Genomic DNA, 19,722 nt, shown 5'->3' with positions numbered 1-19,722 from the left:
CCTTCATAATTATGCTCACAACGAAAGTTCGCCACGACCTAGCTAACGAAAACAATGCAATTATAATAGCTGGTATAAGTATAACAATGGTAATAGGTAATGACGGCGTGTAGAGAGTTAATATTTTCTTGTTATAACTGTTTAAATCCTTTGGTTATAGGTGGTTATCTCATTACCTGTAATGCTGGAACAGCTGCCAATAAAACCACTGATATCCTGATAATAATCTTCATTTTTACGAATAATTTACAATTCACTATAATTGTCTGTGAACAGAAGTTTATGTCTGATTTATGCCAACAACTGATAAGTATATAATGTACAATGTAAGATGCTATTATGCTAGATACGTTAATGAATGATGTGCGATGTAGAACGTGATATTTTAGGTATGTTATGTTATATTACAGTTAGGCTTTTATACCGACAGTTCTGCATTGCAGGAAAAGTTGGTAGGTATTGTATTATTATTATTATTGTCCAGAGCTCAGATATGGATAATAGATAATATTATACAAAGCCACGAAGGTAATATTTGTGTTGTACTGTTGTAGTGTTGTTACTTGTTAATAATACTATCCTCAAAACTATCTATATTTGCGACCTTGCACGATTTATTGTAGATAAAATGTATGGTATATGATACACGTCCCACGCGTGGTAATAATTATTTTATATTTTTAACGATTAAAATAATTATCCAGATCGACGCGCCAGTTGTTTTGCCATTAGTTATTTAAGAGGTAATAAAGTAAATACCTATAGTAATATAGAATATAGCCTATAAGTAATACTAACCAAGTAAACATCAGACAAATTAAACTCAATCATTATTTTTATGCAGTATGCATTCACGTAGTCACGTAGGTAACTTATATAATAATAATATCAATATGGATTCAATTGATTCAAGAATTTAAGTTAAATTTAATAAACATTAGCGTATACAAATCAAACGATGTAATAATATAGTAATAATATGAAAGCTTAATTTATGATAGTGTACATACTACGTACAATCTTATTTTTTTTAACAATAATTGAAAATGTTTGAAGGTTTTTTACTGGGTCTTGTATTATAAAAGCTGGAAAAGTTAATTGATCTTTTATCTTTTCAACTGCTAGTTAAATTCAAATACTATAGAAAAATGTCAGTTAAGTTTAAATTAAAAGTTAATTTTCTTTTTCTTTTTTAAGTAGTAAAAGTTTTTTGTCACATTGTCAGTAGTGTTATTGTTAAGCGATCTGAAAATAATATGTTTGAATGAGTTTGTAATTGCGTCCCTAAGGAAGTAAGGAACAAATATAGGTATTACATTATCGTCATTATCTATTTATAAGAACCAAGAGATTCGGTTAAAATGATGTTGTTTCTAATGAAAAGTTAACATCACTTCACTGACCTAAGTTTTTGGTAAATATGTATTTAAACATATTTAATCAATATGCATACATTATTATCAATACGTTTTATTAATAATAAATTTAAACGAAAAATAATTAATAATAGAAAATGTATTACTATACAAATGTCCACATACAGATAGTTCAGATTCATCCATTAATCGTCATGTCAGGATGGCCGAGCGGTCTAAGGCGCCAGACTCAAGGTTAACCTTGGCCTATACAGTAGGCTTGATTTGAGCGTTCTGGTCCTCATCTGAGGGCGTGGGTTCGAATCCCACTTCTGACAAATTTTTTGCTTTTTTTAAGAATTACATATTATTATAAGAAAATAATAATTATAGTAATATTTTATATTTTTAATTTAATTACACTGTACTTGAATGTCTTGAATATATACTACATAAAATGTTAAACCTCTTTTAAATGAATTATTCGATAATATTTCAATTTTATGCAAATATCAAAGTACTTTAAAAATATATATTATTATGAAAAAAAGTAACGAATACATTTTAGCGATAGAAAAAAATTATTATCAACAATACAATTAACACTAATGATGCTGATGCCAATGTCCAAACATGGACAAATTTTGTAACCACTTTGTACTTGCAGATAGTACGGTGAGTGTGACAGAGAAAAAATGTAACCAACGCAAATATTAATATGGTTGTTCAAAATTCCAGCGCAGTAAAATAAAGAGTAGCCGGAAAGAGAAGTAATGGCACTGTAGAATCTAAAGGAATGTGTCTTGCTCCACCCTGCCGAAGAATTCTAAATCAATCTTGAAAATTTGCCACCATAGTCCATAGCATTTATTTCTATGTCACTACTTACTGGAAGGTAGATATTTTAACAAACTAAAACAATTTAAATAAATTAAGTGTTGTCGGTGTTAATAATAGTAGCAATACTAGCAATACATCTTAATAATACAAACAATTATAAAATTTTATAATTATCATTTTAACTAGCAATAATAAGATGTACAAGATGTCGCATCATTTATAATGGTCACATCAGATTGTTTTAAAAAATTAATTTTCCCTTTACATTAAAAAAAATATATTGTTAATGCATTTGGGACTTTTTCAAAATATGAAACTTATTATAACAAGATTGTGATCTCATGCGTATGAGTACCTAATGAAATAAGTTTTTTTATTATTCCTATGACTAGAGCACGGATTTTTATGCACTAAGAACACTTGCCCATTGTCCTCGTCGTCTTGCATTTAATATAATTGCATACTTATTGTTTTTACTTGCTACTTACATATACTCAATGCTCATTGTAAAATTATTGCAATTTGTTACACATAACAAATAGATTATAGGATATAGCATTTATATATACTGGTATACTATGCATATATTTAACGTATATTTGCATTTTTTGCAAATATAAATGCATAACGATATAAAAATAATAATAATTTTAAATAATTAATACTTATATCATTAAATATTTTTATTGATATTTATGTACCTATCAATTATCTTGGATATTAATATACGTTATGTATACACAATACATGTAACTATACGTCGTAAAGTACTAAGGTAAAGGTTGATACAAAAACATATTGAAAAAATTCGTATAGTCACAATATTGACAGTACAAGAATAGAATAATTATTGAAATACCTATGACAGTTTATTCAAAGGAATCCAATGTTCACCAATGCACCATCATAACTTCCGCGAGTCTGTGCGCCTTAGGATGGATATCGTATTTTGACTGTTCCATTTTACAGTTTATATTAAAAAATTCAAATTATTTTACCCTTATCGCTCACATACAAAATTGTATGAAAATGTATGTAAGTACTCAGTACCCTTAAGCGTTAGTGATCTGTAGACTATAAATAAATATGAAATTAATATATGCATTGTCGTATTGATATATATGGTATTAAGTGAAAGAAATCACCAAAATACTGAAAAAATTTTAACAGCAGTGACATGTTTTAGGTAATTTACTTATACAATTTTTATTGATTTAGGTATTCAAATTGACAATTTAATTACATATTAAATTAATAATTATTAATTTCTAAATTAAACGTGTATTGAGTAGGTAGGTGTATCACTATTTTATAACGCATATTTAAATCCCAGTTTTACATTAATCACTACTAACTGTATTATACATTCAACATTTATATACTAAAACCAAACATTTTAAAACATTTTAATTTTAAATATATATTCCTCATAATATTGTGAATATATATCATTATGTTTGAATATTATTAAATTGTATTGTAGTAATGTGGTGCTTGGTGCTATTATAATATAGACTATAGAGCCTTAATAAATTATAAGAGTTGATCACCTTATCTCTTAGTCTTCACGGTGTTATCATTCTGGTCGTTATTTATTATTAGTTTTTAGTTGATAACAAAATTGTTGTTTGTTTATGTTTACTTTTTTCAGTCTTGAAAGTTGATGAAACTGCAAAAGCACTAAGACTACAAAATTGTAAAGTGCAAACTTCTAATTGCAATTGTTTGATGTATTTAATAATTCCATGTTACGGTTGATTGATAGAGGACTTCAAATATATCGTTCGTTTAGTCGATGACTGTTAATTTCTCTGTTCTAATATGGATGATTAGGATAAACATTATGCCAAACAGAAATTATTAAAACTTGTTTTTCATTGTTATTGTCATTATGGTGAACATTGATTATGAAAACATTAAAAAGTAAGTTGATAGAAAATATAACCTTAGTAGTTATTAGTTCATCTTTTCACTGCAAAGTGTTAAATATAATCACATTTTCCTATGTTATGACCTAATATTGATTTTATAATAGTACAAATCTTGTCATATATTGTTGACTTGTTAGGTACATAATAATTGAGTTAAAATATTTGGGTTCATTTAACATAAGCATTATTATTATTTTATTTTATTACATTAGCAATCATTTACATTTTAATTATTTTTTTAGTTTGATTATAATTATAGTTTAAAAGTGTATTGAATTTAAATGAATTATGTCTAACAAACGAATTAAATGTATTATTAGAATTTACGTGTACATTATTATCTATTTAAATGTTTAAAGTTTGAACGTTTTAACTTAAATACTTGATATTTATGAACTAATTTCTATAAAATTGTGTTTACTTACAATTAGTTGCTATTTGTATATTTTAACACATAAAGCAGAATTTTACTATTATTATTAGTTAAACTTTTTTTTTTTTTTAATTCCTTAGATATCTTTAAAAAGTTACTTTTAATATAAAAGTATAATTAACCTTAGTGTCTCAGTTAAACCACAGACTATATAGCCTGACTACTTCTTACTAATAAAAATCCTTAACTGTATGAGATTGTATGACATATGGTTCCCTTTTCTCTTCCTACTTCCTCAACAGGTTATAATTTAAATGAGTCGCTGCAATATATTTCTATTGACAATTAAGACACCTTTTTGAATTTGTAAGTATTTATGTATTATAAAGCTTTTCTGCATCTTATTAGTTAAATGTTATTAGATATTTTTTATTATTATTATGTTTACATAATCTTTGTTTTAATTATAGTCATTTTAATTTAATTTAAATATAATAATTGTAAATTAGGATAAGGCTAAGCTTGCATTATATCATTGAAATAAAAATAAATTAAGTGTAAAATCTTATGTTTTAACTATTACCTTTTCTATAATAACATTTTATTATCAATACAAATCAGGTGCATAATTTTAGTTTTAATTATTGACGCTAAAGTGTTTTAAGGCCATTTTAAAATCATTACCATGCCACAATAAACTAACTACTTATTTCATTTTTCTCTTGTAACAATTATTACTTTTTAACAATGTTTTAAGTAATATATATGTATATATATTATATAATATAATTTAACCATTTTAATATTTAAATTTTTATTGTAATTTGTCTTGGAGTTAACAAATAGTTGATTGAAAGTTTATGTTTATTTAATTTAGTAATATTATACAATATAATAAATAATAATTTGTGTAATGTAGGTACATTATTGAGTTTAAAATTTTAGTCAACATTTATTAAATTATAGGATCTTAGTTAAGTGATTAAAATAAATTAGCCAGCAAAAAAATAATTATAATTAAATACAAATTTACATAATTATTTTAATGTTTTCTAGGTATCCTACTGTGGAATGTGCTCTTTGTGGATTTTTGTTTCGCAATAAAACTAGTCTAAAAAACCATCTTGATTCTATGCACAATGGGAATAAAATTGTACCAGGTTTTATAACAAAAAGGCCTAGAAAAAGCACTGATTTACAATGCATGGAAAAAGGATGCAAATGTAAATTTTACAATAAACAGCTCTTTATTAGTCATTTAAAATTTGATCATTGTATTGATTTTGACATACGCAGATTAAAATTCACTTCAGAAGATGGTAATACATTATATTATAAATATCAACTTATAATTTATTTTTACGAATTGGGATTTATTTATCTAACAATTAAAACATTTTCAGAATTTCTAACATGGAAAGAAGACTTTGAACAAGAAAATAATAGTCGCTACGTCCGTGTTACTGGTTGCAAGACACTTCAGGATGGTAAAAAACTTTCTTATTACTACTGTAATCGGTCTACATATTTCACTAGTAAGTCTAAAGGAGTGCGAAAGCGAAGTACTCCTATTAAAGTAAAAGGGTTATGTACAGCATCAATTAAAGAAATCCAAAACAAAGATGGCTCTGTTGAAATATTATTGTGTGCTACACATTATGGTCATGACATATCAACTGAACACTTGAGAATGACCAAACGAGAACGAGAAGAAATTACTGAGTTAATTCAACGGGGTGATCATCCAGACTTTGTCATAAATGCGGCTCGCGCCAAGGCATCAGATACGTTGGGACGTGTTCATATGCTAAATAGAAAAGATATTAAGAATATTGAACGTAAACTGGGAATTAGGCATCCAGAATTTATTAAACATAGGACAATCAATGATCTCAGTACAGATAGATGGATTTTAAAATTACAACGTACTCCTGATAATCCTATATTGTTTTATAAACCTTATAATGTAGCATGTGAAAACTTTGAACCTAATGATGTTATGTTAATATTTATGACTCGAAATCAACACAATTGGATAAATAAATTTGGAACGGATGGAATATTCATGGTGACTGAAATGAGTATGGTTCGTGCTCAATTATATTTGACTGTGCTGTATGTGTGTGATGAATTTAATGTGATGTTACCAGTATGTTTCATGATGTGTAATGATAGTAAAATTTATCAATCATTTTTTTTAAATATAATTTTCAATAAAATGGGCTGTATTTATGCTAAAGCATTAATCACTGATGACAATTATGACTTATATGAAAGTTGGTGTTCAATTATGTCACCAGTTAGGCATGTTATTAACCAAAGATACATTGATAATCAAATAATAGAAAAGCTTCAAACTGAAATCGAAAATCAAGATTTACAACATGAAATATATGATAAAATATGTTCATTTTTTAATGCACCTGATGAAAGTATTAAACAAGAAATTATAAATTATACTAATAATAATCTTAAGATGAACAATGAAACTAAAGTATTTGGAACTTTTTTTGATCAGATGTTTGCTAGCAGAGCAGATATGTGGGCTTTCTGTTATTTGAAAGAATCTCTTTACCTAAAACAAATGATTAACATTAACACCGTTTATAACCAAATGATAGTACTATGTGAAAATAAAAAACATTTTACTCCAAACTTGTCAAAAAATATGCACATTTTCTTTACAGCTCTCTTAGAAATTCAGAAAAATAGAAAAACTAAAATTGAAGAAATTAATATTAAAATTTCCAACAATCACAAAAATGCAATGTGTTATCCATCTAAACTTATTTTCCCTCTCTCTAATAATAAATGGCGGGTTACACTAGAAGATGGTACAAATGATGGCTATGTGACAGTTACTAGAAAGTTTTGTAAAATAATAGATTGTGCAGTCAAGTGTGAAGCATGTTATAATATTTGTGCCCATATTTATGAATGTTCGTGCAGACGAGGAGAAATTACTATATGTGAACATGTTCATATGTTAGGCATCTTTAACAAAAGGTCACTAATTGATATTGACGAACAATTAAAAGAAGAAAAACTAGATGTTAAAGACATAAAAACAAATATTTTATTAAAATTAAAACGAATTCTTGGCAATATAGACTTTGTCAATGATGAAGAAATACTTCGAAGAATCAGTGTAACATTAAGTAGAGTAGAAAACAGTGTTGTTAAAGCAAAAAATACTGACAATTGGTTTGATGATTAATTTCTAGAACATTTCTCAGTATTATTAAGCTTTATCATTGATTTTACAAAATTATCAATAGTATAATAGTAATTATACAACTTTTATTCATTGTTTGTTATAAGCTATTTTTAAATATTTAAGTGTTTCCTATTTTCATTGTAATTTATATCTTTAAATGTCTAATTATCTACAAATTACAATATTTTTTTGTGGATAATATAACATATAGTCATAATTTATTGTGTTTTGTTGTAACATAAACCTAGAATTTCAATTTCTATTTATAATATTATTTTTTATTAATAAATTATGCATAACTAAACTTAATATTATGTATTAAAGTAATCTCATTATTATATAATCTGTTTTATAGGAAAATGATTTAGATAAATAAAATACAAACCAAAGACTTGTAGTATTATGAAATATGAATATAATTGCTTTTTTTAAATTAAAATACTTTAAAAATGTTGTTTGCTAATATAACCTGTTAAACTGAAAAAATAAATAATAAATAAAAACTTTGTTTTTTAACTATAAAATGCAGTTTTATCTATTAAGTCTATTCTTATCAAAAGCTATTAAATATTTACATTCAACTCCATAAAAAATACTAGTGTATTTTTTTTTTAATTTAAAAAAACAATATTCCAAGAGAACTTTGTTAAATAATAGGTAATGGATGATATTTTTTTCAAAAATATTTTATGGTTATCAATTATTGCTCTAGTAATATTCATGAAGCAATGAGAAAATTAAAAAAAACAACTTCAGCTTATTTAGGTTCTTATCAACTAATGATTCTCAAGTTTAAGGACTATATAAAACTTTTTAAAAAGTGTTCATAGAAATTTTTTTTTCAAGAAATACAATCTATATCTAAGAGTATAATAAGATTTTTTAATTATAATATTTATTTATAATAATTTATAAATGTAATTTTTTTCTTATAATGACAATGAGGCTTTTTTCCGATGAATGTTGTTACTTTGTTAGGAGCTTTTTTTCCAAATATCATAAGAATATGTGCCACAAGCAATTAATACACGAAAAAGGGCAAAGAAAGAAGCCATCCAGTGATCGCACTTTTTTATTCTCATATATATACATTATATATTAATTTTTTAATTTTTTTTTGTTTCTTTCGTTAATATTGACCATTATTGTTAATAATTAAAAGATCTCTACACCAATTTTTTTTTTTAGACCGTTGTGGGTTTCTACTGTTTCTAGGATTCTTGTGAGTGGATATAAATGGATTAAAATGAGAAGGGAGTCTTTTGAAAAATCGTTTGTCTAATACGTTTTAGTTTCTTCATGAATGATTTTAATTTTCAAGTTAGATTGTCAGAGTGAAGAGTAAAATTAGAAATACAAGGAGGGGCATTAATAATGGATTTTGTTTTGAACGGTTTGAACTTTGTTGAGATTGAATATTTTGACATTGCCCCTAAGTTGGAGCTGTTGGAGGATATTTGTCCACATCGTGTGGCGTATTTAGCTTTTTGGAGCTTATAGGCTAAATTATTCTGGCACTCCTATCCTTACCTCGTAGTACCAAGGAATCAACAATATTTGGTCTGAACCTCATAAATAACACTCATAAATTTGTTTCACATGAACCTGTTAAACGACATGTCACATGTATCAATAATCAAAACATATTAATTTATAAAATATATTAAAATAATTTTTCCAAGTACCTATCTCTTGATTTCAAAAATAAGCCGCATCTCCAAATAAGCTGCCTTAAGCTCTAGCCTCGTAGCCTGCCTCTAAGTACGCCACTGTCAGACTACGTGGCACATTGGCTTAATTATTGCAAATGAGCAATTTGATATTTAATTTTGAATGCTTATTAATTAATTAGATACTTAGATAATAAAGTTTTAAGTATCCGAAAACGCGCATTTAAAGCCAGTTTTTTCCCCTTATATGTAGTTCCCAGATGAAGCATCGGTCAATGGTTAACCCTAGGTAATTAACCGATTGAGAAGATGGGATTCATCTAAGAAAACTTTAGGACAGGGAGCAAGGCGAAGAGTAATCAATCATAGCCCCCTCCCAAAAATGGTTTGTATATTCCTTTCTACCTTTATATACTCAGGACTCAGGGAGCATACACACAGTACATACATGCAAATTATAATAGCTCCCCCAAAATTAAAACTCAAATTGCGCCTATGGGTGTAACTGTAATCAGCAATGCAAGACAAATAAATGTAAGTGTAGGGCTGCAGGTAAACTATGGAATTCTAAATGTCATGATAATTAGATATAGATGTATTTGGTTATTATAAAAATTTGTTAATATTCATAAAATAAATTATTGTAAATTATTAAGACAACAAAAATTGTTTATACATTTTTAATTAATTAATTGTAATTGCCCACTGTGCCCTGGTCGTTCTATACAATGCCCGGGCAAAGTGTATAATTGTCCACATTGTCCAATGAAATTGGATTTGTACACATTGTCTGGGCGTTGTAGTACAATTATACACTTTGACCGTAATATATATATTGTATAGGATTGGTGTAAAAATGCCACCCCGAGAGACTCCTTCATTAATATTTGCAATGTTTGAAAATAAAATACCAAACCTGACTTGGAAGTGCCAAATGACGGCCAGTGAGATATATCAGCAAGTAATATGTTGGTGCAAGAAAAATTTTTAATTTATACAGTAGCCTTTTGTGCCAGACTCTGTCAAATGTTTGTGATACGTCAAGGAGCACACAGGAACAGTATTTTTTTTATTTAAGTGTAAAAGGAATCTAGGTCAAAATATCCAAATGTATTCGTTTTTTTGAAAATAAGTACATTAGACTTTACTTTCTAATAAAATATAATTTACGCTTATAGTAATAATATCACAAAATATACTGCACACACATTAGTCAAATAATTAAATAATAGGTATAAAATAAAATGTAAAATAATTTTCTAAAAAAATAATATTATATACTTCATTTTGTACAATTTTGTACACCTCCCCGAATACGAGAAAGTGCGATTTCCCCGTGTCTGTGCTGCGGAATAAGTGCATACAACATATAGGTATATTAATAGTTATAGACTATAGTAATATAAAATACCAAATAGTATGAATTTAAAATTTAAATTAAATAAAAGAATTGTATGATTAATTTTCTTTAAGAAAAACTACTTTTTTCAAAATTGTGGTCAGACAAATTTCTTGTAGTAGGGCAATGAATGAACCCAGCAAATGAAAATAACCTTTCAATTGGAGTAGAAGAATAGATTTGTATTAAATTTTACTAGCGCCTCGCTCGCCTTACCCTAGTTACAGCTAACATTTTGACCAATTATCGTGAACAAGATATAGTCGACTTACCCATGCAACTATAGTGAGAGGCACGAAAATCAAATTGAGTGTTAGTTAGAGTACGTTATTGGAGTAAATGCAAGGAAAAATTCTTTTTAGAATTAGTCTTTCAAATATTTTTGTAGAGGACAGAAGAATTATAGTTCGATATGAGGAATTCATGGAAAATCAAAAAATATATATATTTATAAAATTATATCAAATAAAATCAATACAAATTTATTTTCCAAGTTTTTATTTCAAATGTGTTGATTTGTTTTAGTGCCCACTCCGCTGTGTCCAGTGTCTAATACGTAAGTGATGGATTTTGATTATGATTTACTAATAGGTACATTTAAAACCAAATCGAATAATAACCTAAATAACATTATGTATAATAAATAATACCGTTATCAGTGACCATTGATCAGTCTCCTAACATCACAAACTATGATTTAGTGATTGTTATTTTCCCATTATATTATAACGTATGAACTGTAAGGAGTTATTATATAATTTATCGAACGGCTGACACGTACCATAATAATTATTAATATTTATTATTGTACGTACAAATTAAATAGTAGCTCTACTTACAAATGCGGTTATTTAATCAGTAATGGATCACGTGTATTAGTCATTAGTTAATTACCTATACCTATTTAACTTCCGTCTATTGCCTAACACGATCATAACACGGCTTTACTATCAATAATAATGGTGTAATGGATAATGATCGATTTCACTGTAGGCTGAGAGGTAGAGTGTAGCCATGTAGGTAAACACTTTCAGTTTAAATAATCTATACGATATGAGCGATGTACCTATATATCCATTAATTGATTATAACAAGCCTATAACTCATATAGTATGTTATTTATAAAATAATATACAGACCTAGATTAATGTATTTTTTACTTTTTTAATTTAAACTCACATACACGCATTAAAACGCCGAAAATATGAATAACTCAATAGTTCGCTTCGGCAGCTTTTTATTTACACGCTCTTGCCACCGAACAATTGCACGTAGGTCTCTGTCACACTATCCAATCGATGATATTTTGTTTAACCTCAATGATGAACAAATTCAGGTAAAATATTTATTTTAAATCGGTCGACATTTTTATAAGTAGAGGTACTTATTAGCATTGATTATAGAATATAGTCTAATCTATAATCAATGTTAATAGCCAGTAATAGGTACTAATCTGAAAATGTAGCAACTCAGAGGTAGGTACCACCGTATATTTTCAATAAAATACCTAATTATTAGTAATTAAAAACTATAATATAATAATGTGCAAATGTGCTTATTACGGTTATAACTATTGTCCTAAGTAGGTAGGTAAATATAAAATACCAATATTTTATTAATAATTAATATTATGAGTTATTACTAAAGAATAAATTTAATTTTCTAAGGACTTCATTTCTTCGTAAAATATTGAATTTATTATAATAATTAATAAATAAACGATAACTACATCTCTGTATAATAACATTATATAATCTTACAATACGTTTAGACAAAACTAATAAGAATGCTTACTTAACTATTTACTTAAAAGTTAAAATACAATTACCTAGGTTCCTATCTACTATAATACTATGAGTCTTTAAATTTAAAAATAATAAGGTAGGTAAATTTAACTGGTCTAAGTTTATTGCGATTTAATATAATCTATAAGCGATTGTATCATAATAATTAATAATATTATATAATTATTATAAATTAATTACATAATATTAAGAACAGACAAAGACAATAGTGTAGACACTATAGATACATAATTAACTCGATTTCTTACTAAGTTAGGTACCTATAGCCATAGGCGGAAATGAAGGGGACTAAGTCTTAGCCTTCACCAAGTATTTGTTAAGCCTCCCTAAAATTGTAATGGATTTCCGCCATATAAGTAAAGCTAATTACGAATTCATATTGTTGACATAATGCCATTATATAAATACCAATATTTATCATAAAATAAATAGTGAATCGTATAATATTAATCAATAATGACAATCAACATTAACTATTGGAATTTAGGGACAAGTAAATCCACGATAATTAACAAATATAAATTACAACATAATATATTGATTATTGAGATATATTAATGTATAACTATACTATATAAATATCTAATATTTATATAACTAAAAAATACGACTATTTTATAACTTTAAAATCAAAATACAAGATTGAAGAAATTACATTTAACTAATTTTGTTTATTTTCAGTTACGTAAAACCGTTTTTGATTATGCTCAGAGAGAGATAGCAACGAAAGCGGCTGAAATAGACAAGACTAACACGTTCAATGATCTGAGGGTAATTTATTGCACGAATTCATAAAATATAATATATTAATATACATAATATATATTATCGTCTGTACATACCTATTTTGTAGAACTGAACATGTAATATAGGCAATTAATATTTTTCTCGTTGTGCTTATTCTCGCAAACAAGTACGTACACATTGTACACAATAACTAATAAGATTGTGATATATAGTGCGCATAGACGCAATTTCAATAAAAAAAACTGAAGGTGCTTAATCTCTTCATTTTCCGGGCATAGTGTTGAATAGTTACCGATTGTAATAGTATAAAAAAAATATTTTAGGGTGCTACTTTTCAAATCGGGGGTGCTAATACCCCTTAAGCGCCCCCCTATTTGCGCCTATGATAGTATGTATAATATATGGAAGTATAAAACCTTATTATAATGAATTCGCGTTGTTATTTTATTAAATATTTTTAAATGGGCATGGATCAATTGTACCTAAAACAAAATTTTTGTTCGGGTCAGTGTACCAATTGCGTTTGTATTTAAATTTGCTAAGGTAATTTCAGACAGGATTGTGAGGATTGTTATGTTTAAAACATTAGAAAAAACCCGTATTGATTTTGTTTTAAACGTTTAAAGTACATGTTTTAAACATCAATAAAAAACGTGTGTTTAAAACAATATTTTTAGTAATTGATAGGTGATTCTCATAATAATAATATTCAACACACAAAATATTTCTCAGAGTTGATCTATTTTGTGTGAATAATTTTTTTTTTTGTGTTGGCCGGGGTCCCATCTATAACGATTATATATGTCATATAGAATATGACAAATGTTCACTTGAACAATTTTTTTGGTCCCCCCGCCCCCAAGACAGAGGAGGCCCTGAGCTATAGCTTGTATAGCTTATATATATAAATTCGACACTGATTCCATGTTTAAGTTTTGTGAATATAATTGTTCAAACTCGAATGGAATTATTTCTTGCAATTTTTAGATTATTAGAATTTAGATTCCCAGAAAATCAGTTTTGGATCATCCCTATAGCATTTTAACAAAAATGTAACCTTCTATCTAATTATAATTGTATTAATAATATAATATATTTGTTTAAAATACTTTTTTGAGGGATCTATTAAAGCGGATGGGTATATATTATTCTTAATATTGCAAAAGACGGTGCGTACTAGCTAGGTAATTAAATGACTTGCTTACGTATAATATATCTAAGTCAAGTATAAAATATTTACATGTAAATACTCATGCATGAATACACGATCATTTATTATTGTCAAATTTTTGACAGAAATGTTGGCTGGAATTGGGATCGCTTGGTCTCCTAGGCATAACCATTCCGATAGAATACGGAGGTACTGGAGGCAGTTATACTGACCATGTCATTGCTATGGAAGAGATTACTAGAGCCAGCGGATCTGTGGGCCTGAGCTACGCAGCCAACACTAACTTGTGTATGAATCAGATTCGATTGAACGGTACCCATGAACAAAAGGTCAAATACTTACCATCGGTTTGTACCTATTATCATACCATATACAAGTATACAATTATTATACATATTTTAAACATAAATCAAGAATTTAAGTAGGACCTTTACGTGCATTAATAATATAATACCACTAATCATATCATATACGTATATAACTACGCACTCCGTATTATTTGGATTATAATTTAAAATTTTAATCAATATTTTTTGATTTGAATTAAAGTTATGCAATGGCCAAGCTGTTGGAGCGCTGGCAATGTCTGAACACGGTTCGGGTTCTGACGTAGTTTCTATGAAGTTGAAAGCAGAACGAAAAGGATCTCATTATATTCTAAATGGTAGTAAATTTTGGATCACGAATGGACCAGACGCTGACGTGCTAGTGGTATATATTTTTATTTAATTATATAAATTAAAAATTAGTATGAAAATATTGGTTTGTTAAATTCCCAAAAGGATTAAAACAAATCTAAATTTATCATAATATTTGACATTTGTACATGTGTAAACACAAAATAATTTATAATAATCATTATTAATCGCGATTAAAAATTATATTTTATAGGTCTACGCTAGAACGAATCCAGATATTAAAAAACAGCATGGTATTACTGCGTTTATAATTGAGAAATCATTTGAAGGGTTCACTACTGGCCCAAAACTCGATAAACTTGGTATGAGAGGTTCTAACACTTGTGAACTTATTTTCCAAGATTGCAAAGTACCTGGTAAGTATAGGGCCATCTCAAGGTTTTTCGGGGGGTGGAGGCAAATTAATATAAAGGCCCTTCGACTATCATAATACGATAAAACAAAAAAATATTTTTTACACTATTATATTAATTTAAATGTAGTTTTTTTTATTTAATATAACATACCGGGGCACCGAGCACTAGTAATAAATAATATTTATTTTTATAAATTTATAAATTTAAAAATAAAACTATAAAAATTTACATTTATAAATCATTTTTGTTGTAGTTGAAATATCCTGTAACAACATTTTATTTTGGCAATAATTATTACAATAAATAAAATTATACACGCAGTAAACCACAAAATAATTAAAAACATGCATATAAATAATATAAAGCTAGAAATTAATATTTTATTACGTATAGAAATTACGCTAAGAATACTAATATATAATTAAATTCACATTGTTCAGTATTAGATGGTATAGACACTATAGACATAAGTTATAACCAGGGCTCGGATTGTATAGCACTAAAAATAAATGAAATATGCGCTATAAATTATAATATGACTTAAAAGATCTTAAAATAAGCTCTATAATATGCCCTAAAAACATGAAAAATAGCAAAAATAAAAATGTATTTTGGTCGTAATTAAAAAAAACTTATATTTATTAACTAACTATTATATTTATGAATTAATAGATACATTTATAATTAATTAAAAACTACTGTTTGCTTACATTTTTAATTACTGTTCGATATACCAATACGCCGAACTATTTAAAAATAGACCTTAATATGAACAACAATGTGGGTATTTTTCATATTATGTATTCAAAAAAAAAAAATTAAAATAAATGACATTTTTATAATTTTATACCACATAATATAAACTAGATTTATGAAAATACAAAATAAAATATTATATTATACAAATTAGTAAAAAATAGCACTAAGAACCTAAAATACTTCAAATATGCAAAAAATAGCATTGTAAAATTTCATATTTGGAGTCCCTGTTGCATAAAACAAATTTATAGCTCACTCTGCTAATTTTATCTGTATCCTATAATAATTAGCAAATGATATAAAATCCGAGCCCTGGTTATAACTTTACATAAGTACGATAAAATCATAAACTAATAAATATTTTGTTATAAAAGTAAATAGGTATATTATAATTTATATTCTGATCTTAAAACGTTTATTTAATAGTTCTAAAACTATATTTTAACAATATGTTATATCTATTATCTTATCTACTTAATTTATAAATAATTTAAGCAAATATAATACATTATATTATCATCCTACCGCATACCCATATACCTATTGTTTGCATCAAATTTGTACAAACTTTTATTTATGAATTTATTTTACTATACAATAGCAATAATATTAAATAGGTACCTATAATTTGTATTTATTATATCTAACCTATTGTGCTAATCATTTAAATGACGAACGAGAAGTGTTATTAATTTATTGTTATAAACATCTGTAAGGCAAAGTATACATAGGCGTAAATTTGCCTTGTTAGAAGGGAGACTGCTAAAATTATAAACATAGAACAGGCCCGCGGAGGGTTTCACCCCGTAGGGTACCCCTACATATAAATTTTACAATTTTATTGTAACATTTATTATATAAGATGTACATAAAAACTTCAAAATTATTTACTTAACGGCATATAAAATATAATACATAACTTTTTATCGTTGTCGTTATAAAATATTATAACGTATAGCTCAATCATTTTAATTTTATTATAAATGTACATTACAAAATTCATACATGAAGCTTAAATGTTCACATATAACACATATCTATCGGATATCCTGATTAGGAACTACGTTTTACATTTTATAATTTTCTCTAATAAATAACCTTAAATTTCTTGAAAAACTTTAAAAAATATAGTGGGCCTAAGCCCCCCAATTTACGCCTATATAAGTATAGAATAGCATGAATAGCTATAGGTAAATTTACAGTAATAAAACTTAACTATATAGTATATACATACAAATATAAAATGGTATTTAATTGATACAGCATAATATCATGCATTATAAAGTTTTAAATAAACAGTATTAATAAAAATTTAACTATTAAATATCACTTTTGACGTACTTATATTTTATTATTTATAACTTTACAAGAATGCTCCTCCGTACTTGTCTCCGTGCTCCGTCTTACAAACGTTAAATATATCAAATTTGAGTTCAGCGGAACCAGTTTTTTATTATTGGCTTAAATATTAAAGCAAATTTACCTATTTCCAAATTAGAATATTAGAATTATATAAAAACATTATCTGAATTCTCTATTTTTTGATATTTTAATTTTTAAGTAAATTATGATTATACAAAATATTAAAATTTAAAAACCTATAGACTAAGTATTTATTAGTCATTATTCATTAGCTAAGATCCCCGCAAATATATAACTATGAATACCTACATAATATAACGAATCACAGATTCAATATTATATTAATTATCTGATATATTTTTTTATTTTTCAGTTGAAAATGTGTTAGGCGAGGAAAATAAAGGTGTATACGTTTTAATGTCCGGACTAGACTTGGAACGAATGGTGCTTAGTGCCGGGCCTGTCGGGTATAAATTGGATTAAAATCACATATTTGTTATATTTTTGTTGTTGTTGAATTATTGAGTCCTGGTGTACTTTTGCACTTTTTTCGTTTATTATATATACATTATGCATATATGTAGAGCTAGATCTAGAGGAGAGATGAACCGTGGAACTTGCCCCGGAAGTCTTGGTTGGAGCCGTTGGAGGGCGTCAAATTATCAAATAGCAGTGGTTAGCGGCATAATATAGGGGGGCTGAATTATGAGAGGGCGCTAATTTTATACTTTTTCCCGGGTAAAAAATATACTAGATCCGGCCCTGCATATACGTATATGAATTATATTTTTTATTTTTACAATGTCTAAAATTCTACATTTTAGATTAATGCAAGCGTGTATAGACCTGACATTTGATTACGTACATTCTAGAAAACAGTTTGATACTAAAATTGGAGAGTTTCAATTGATTCAGGTAGATACGTCTTCGATTAATGTTAAATATTAAAATAACCTAAACATATTTTCTTTATTGTTATAATAAACAGGTGGTATATATCGTATGATGTCTATATAGATCAATTAATATAATATATTATAAAATTTATATCTACTTGATATTTATATATTTTTTTTTAATTTCAGGCTAAAATTGCCGATATGTATACAATATTGAGTGCTACTAGGAATTATCTGTACAATGTAAGTAGGGCTTGCGATAAAGGTCACATTTGCAGTAAAGACTGTGCTGGAGTGATACTTTTTTCTGCTGAAAATTCGGTTAAAATGGCATTGGATACCATACAATGTTTAGGTAAGTATCATACTTTTACTTTCGCTAAGTTAATTCGTTATGTATTTTTTTGTACTGACTTAATAGGTGGAAATGGGTTTATAAACGATTATGCGTCAGGCAGACTTTTGAGAGATGCCAAATTATATGAAATTGGCGCAGGTACCAGCGAAATCAGAAGACTAATTATTGGTAGATCGCTAAATAAAGAATATTCTTAAAACTTGTTATTAATTTTATTAATTGTTATTGATTTAATACGATCTTAACAGATCATATATTTATCACGTTATAATTGTTTTTTTTTTGTGTATGTTATAAATTAATTTAATTATTATGATTGTTTTATAATCTTAAACACACGTTGTAGGTATCTAGCTATAGCTAATGTAGAGACCCATGCTGTTTATATATTATAAGAACATTTGTATGATTTTGATTTAATTGTTTATATATTTGCAAATTGTATTATAAGTTATAATATAAATTATATGTATTATTTATACACAACTACAGTATATTTTATTATTATTCTAGGTACCTACATACCTAATAATTACCTCTTATTTATATAAGTAACATTTTATTGTATATTTACAGTATCTACCTATACGTATTCTTTTCACATTTAAATTATTTGCAAGTTTTCTATGATACATAATTATAGATATTATTTTTAAAACATTAAACTTTCAACTTTCATTGAAGCTGGATGCTAAAATTAATTTTTTTTTGAATTGGAAGGTTATATGTATTTAAACGAGTGACGAACCAGAACTGTGTTCCATTGCGTTCCGGTTCATTCC

At 26.7% G+C, this 19,722-nt stretch overlaps 2 protein-coding genes and 1 non-coding gene across 3 annotated transcripts; all 3 read left to right on the top strand.

The window, feature by feature from the left end:
* The first annotated feature begins 1,572 nt into the window (after nucleotides 1-1,572).
* On the top strand, nucleotides 1,573-1,693 carry Trnal-caa. Its single transcript has 2 exons — nucleotides 1,573-1,610; nucleotides 1,648-1,693. It is a non-coding gene; the product is annotated as a tRNA-Leu (tRNA).
* Nucleotides 1,694-3,837: 2,144 nt separating this feature from the next.
* LOC113554028 lies at nucleotides 3,838-7,833 on the top strand. Its single transcript, XM_026957675.1, has 3 exons — nucleotides 3,838-4,118; nucleotides 5,556-5,818; nucleotides 5,903-7,833. Exons 1-3 carry the CDS (start codon nucleotides 4,087-4,089, stop codon nucleotides 7,714-7,716), a joined length of 2,109 nt encoding a protein of 702 aa, XP_026813476.1. The 5' UTR covers nucleotides 3,838-4,086; the 3' UTR covers nucleotides 7,717-7,833.
* Nucleotides 7,834-11,837: 4,004 nt separating this feature from the next.
* On the top strand, nucleotides 11,838-19,426 carry LOC113554029 (isovaleryl-CoA dehydrogenase, mitochondrial). Its single transcript, XM_026957677.1, has 9 exons — nucleotides 11,838-12,121; nucleotides 13,272-13,361; nucleotides 14,634-14,855; nucleotides 15,058-15,219; nucleotides 15,400-15,562; nucleotides 18,057-18,150; nucleotides 18,508-18,598; nucleotides 18,769-18,937; nucleotides 19,004-19,426. Exons 1-9 carry the CDS (start codon nucleotides 11,990-11,992, stop codon nucleotides 19,135-19,137), a joined length of 1,257 nt encoding a protein of 418 aa, XP_026813478.1. The 5' UTR covers nucleotides 11,838-11,989; the 3' UTR covers nucleotides 19,138-19,426.
* Nucleotides 19,427-19,722: the final 296 nt, after the last annotated feature.

Source organism: Rhopalosiphum maidis, chromosome 2 (assembly GCF_003676215.2).
Source record: "Rhopalosiphum maidis isolate BTI-1 chromosome 2, ASM367621v3, whole genome shotgun sequence".
Classification (NCBI taxonomy): domain Eukaryota; kingdom Metazoa; phylum Arthropoda; class Insecta; order Hemiptera; family Aphididae; genus Rhopalosiphum; species Rhopalosiphum maidis.
The sequence above is the reverse complement of the archived record's forward strand: the minus strand, read 5'-3'. Positions and strand labels throughout refer to the sequence as shown.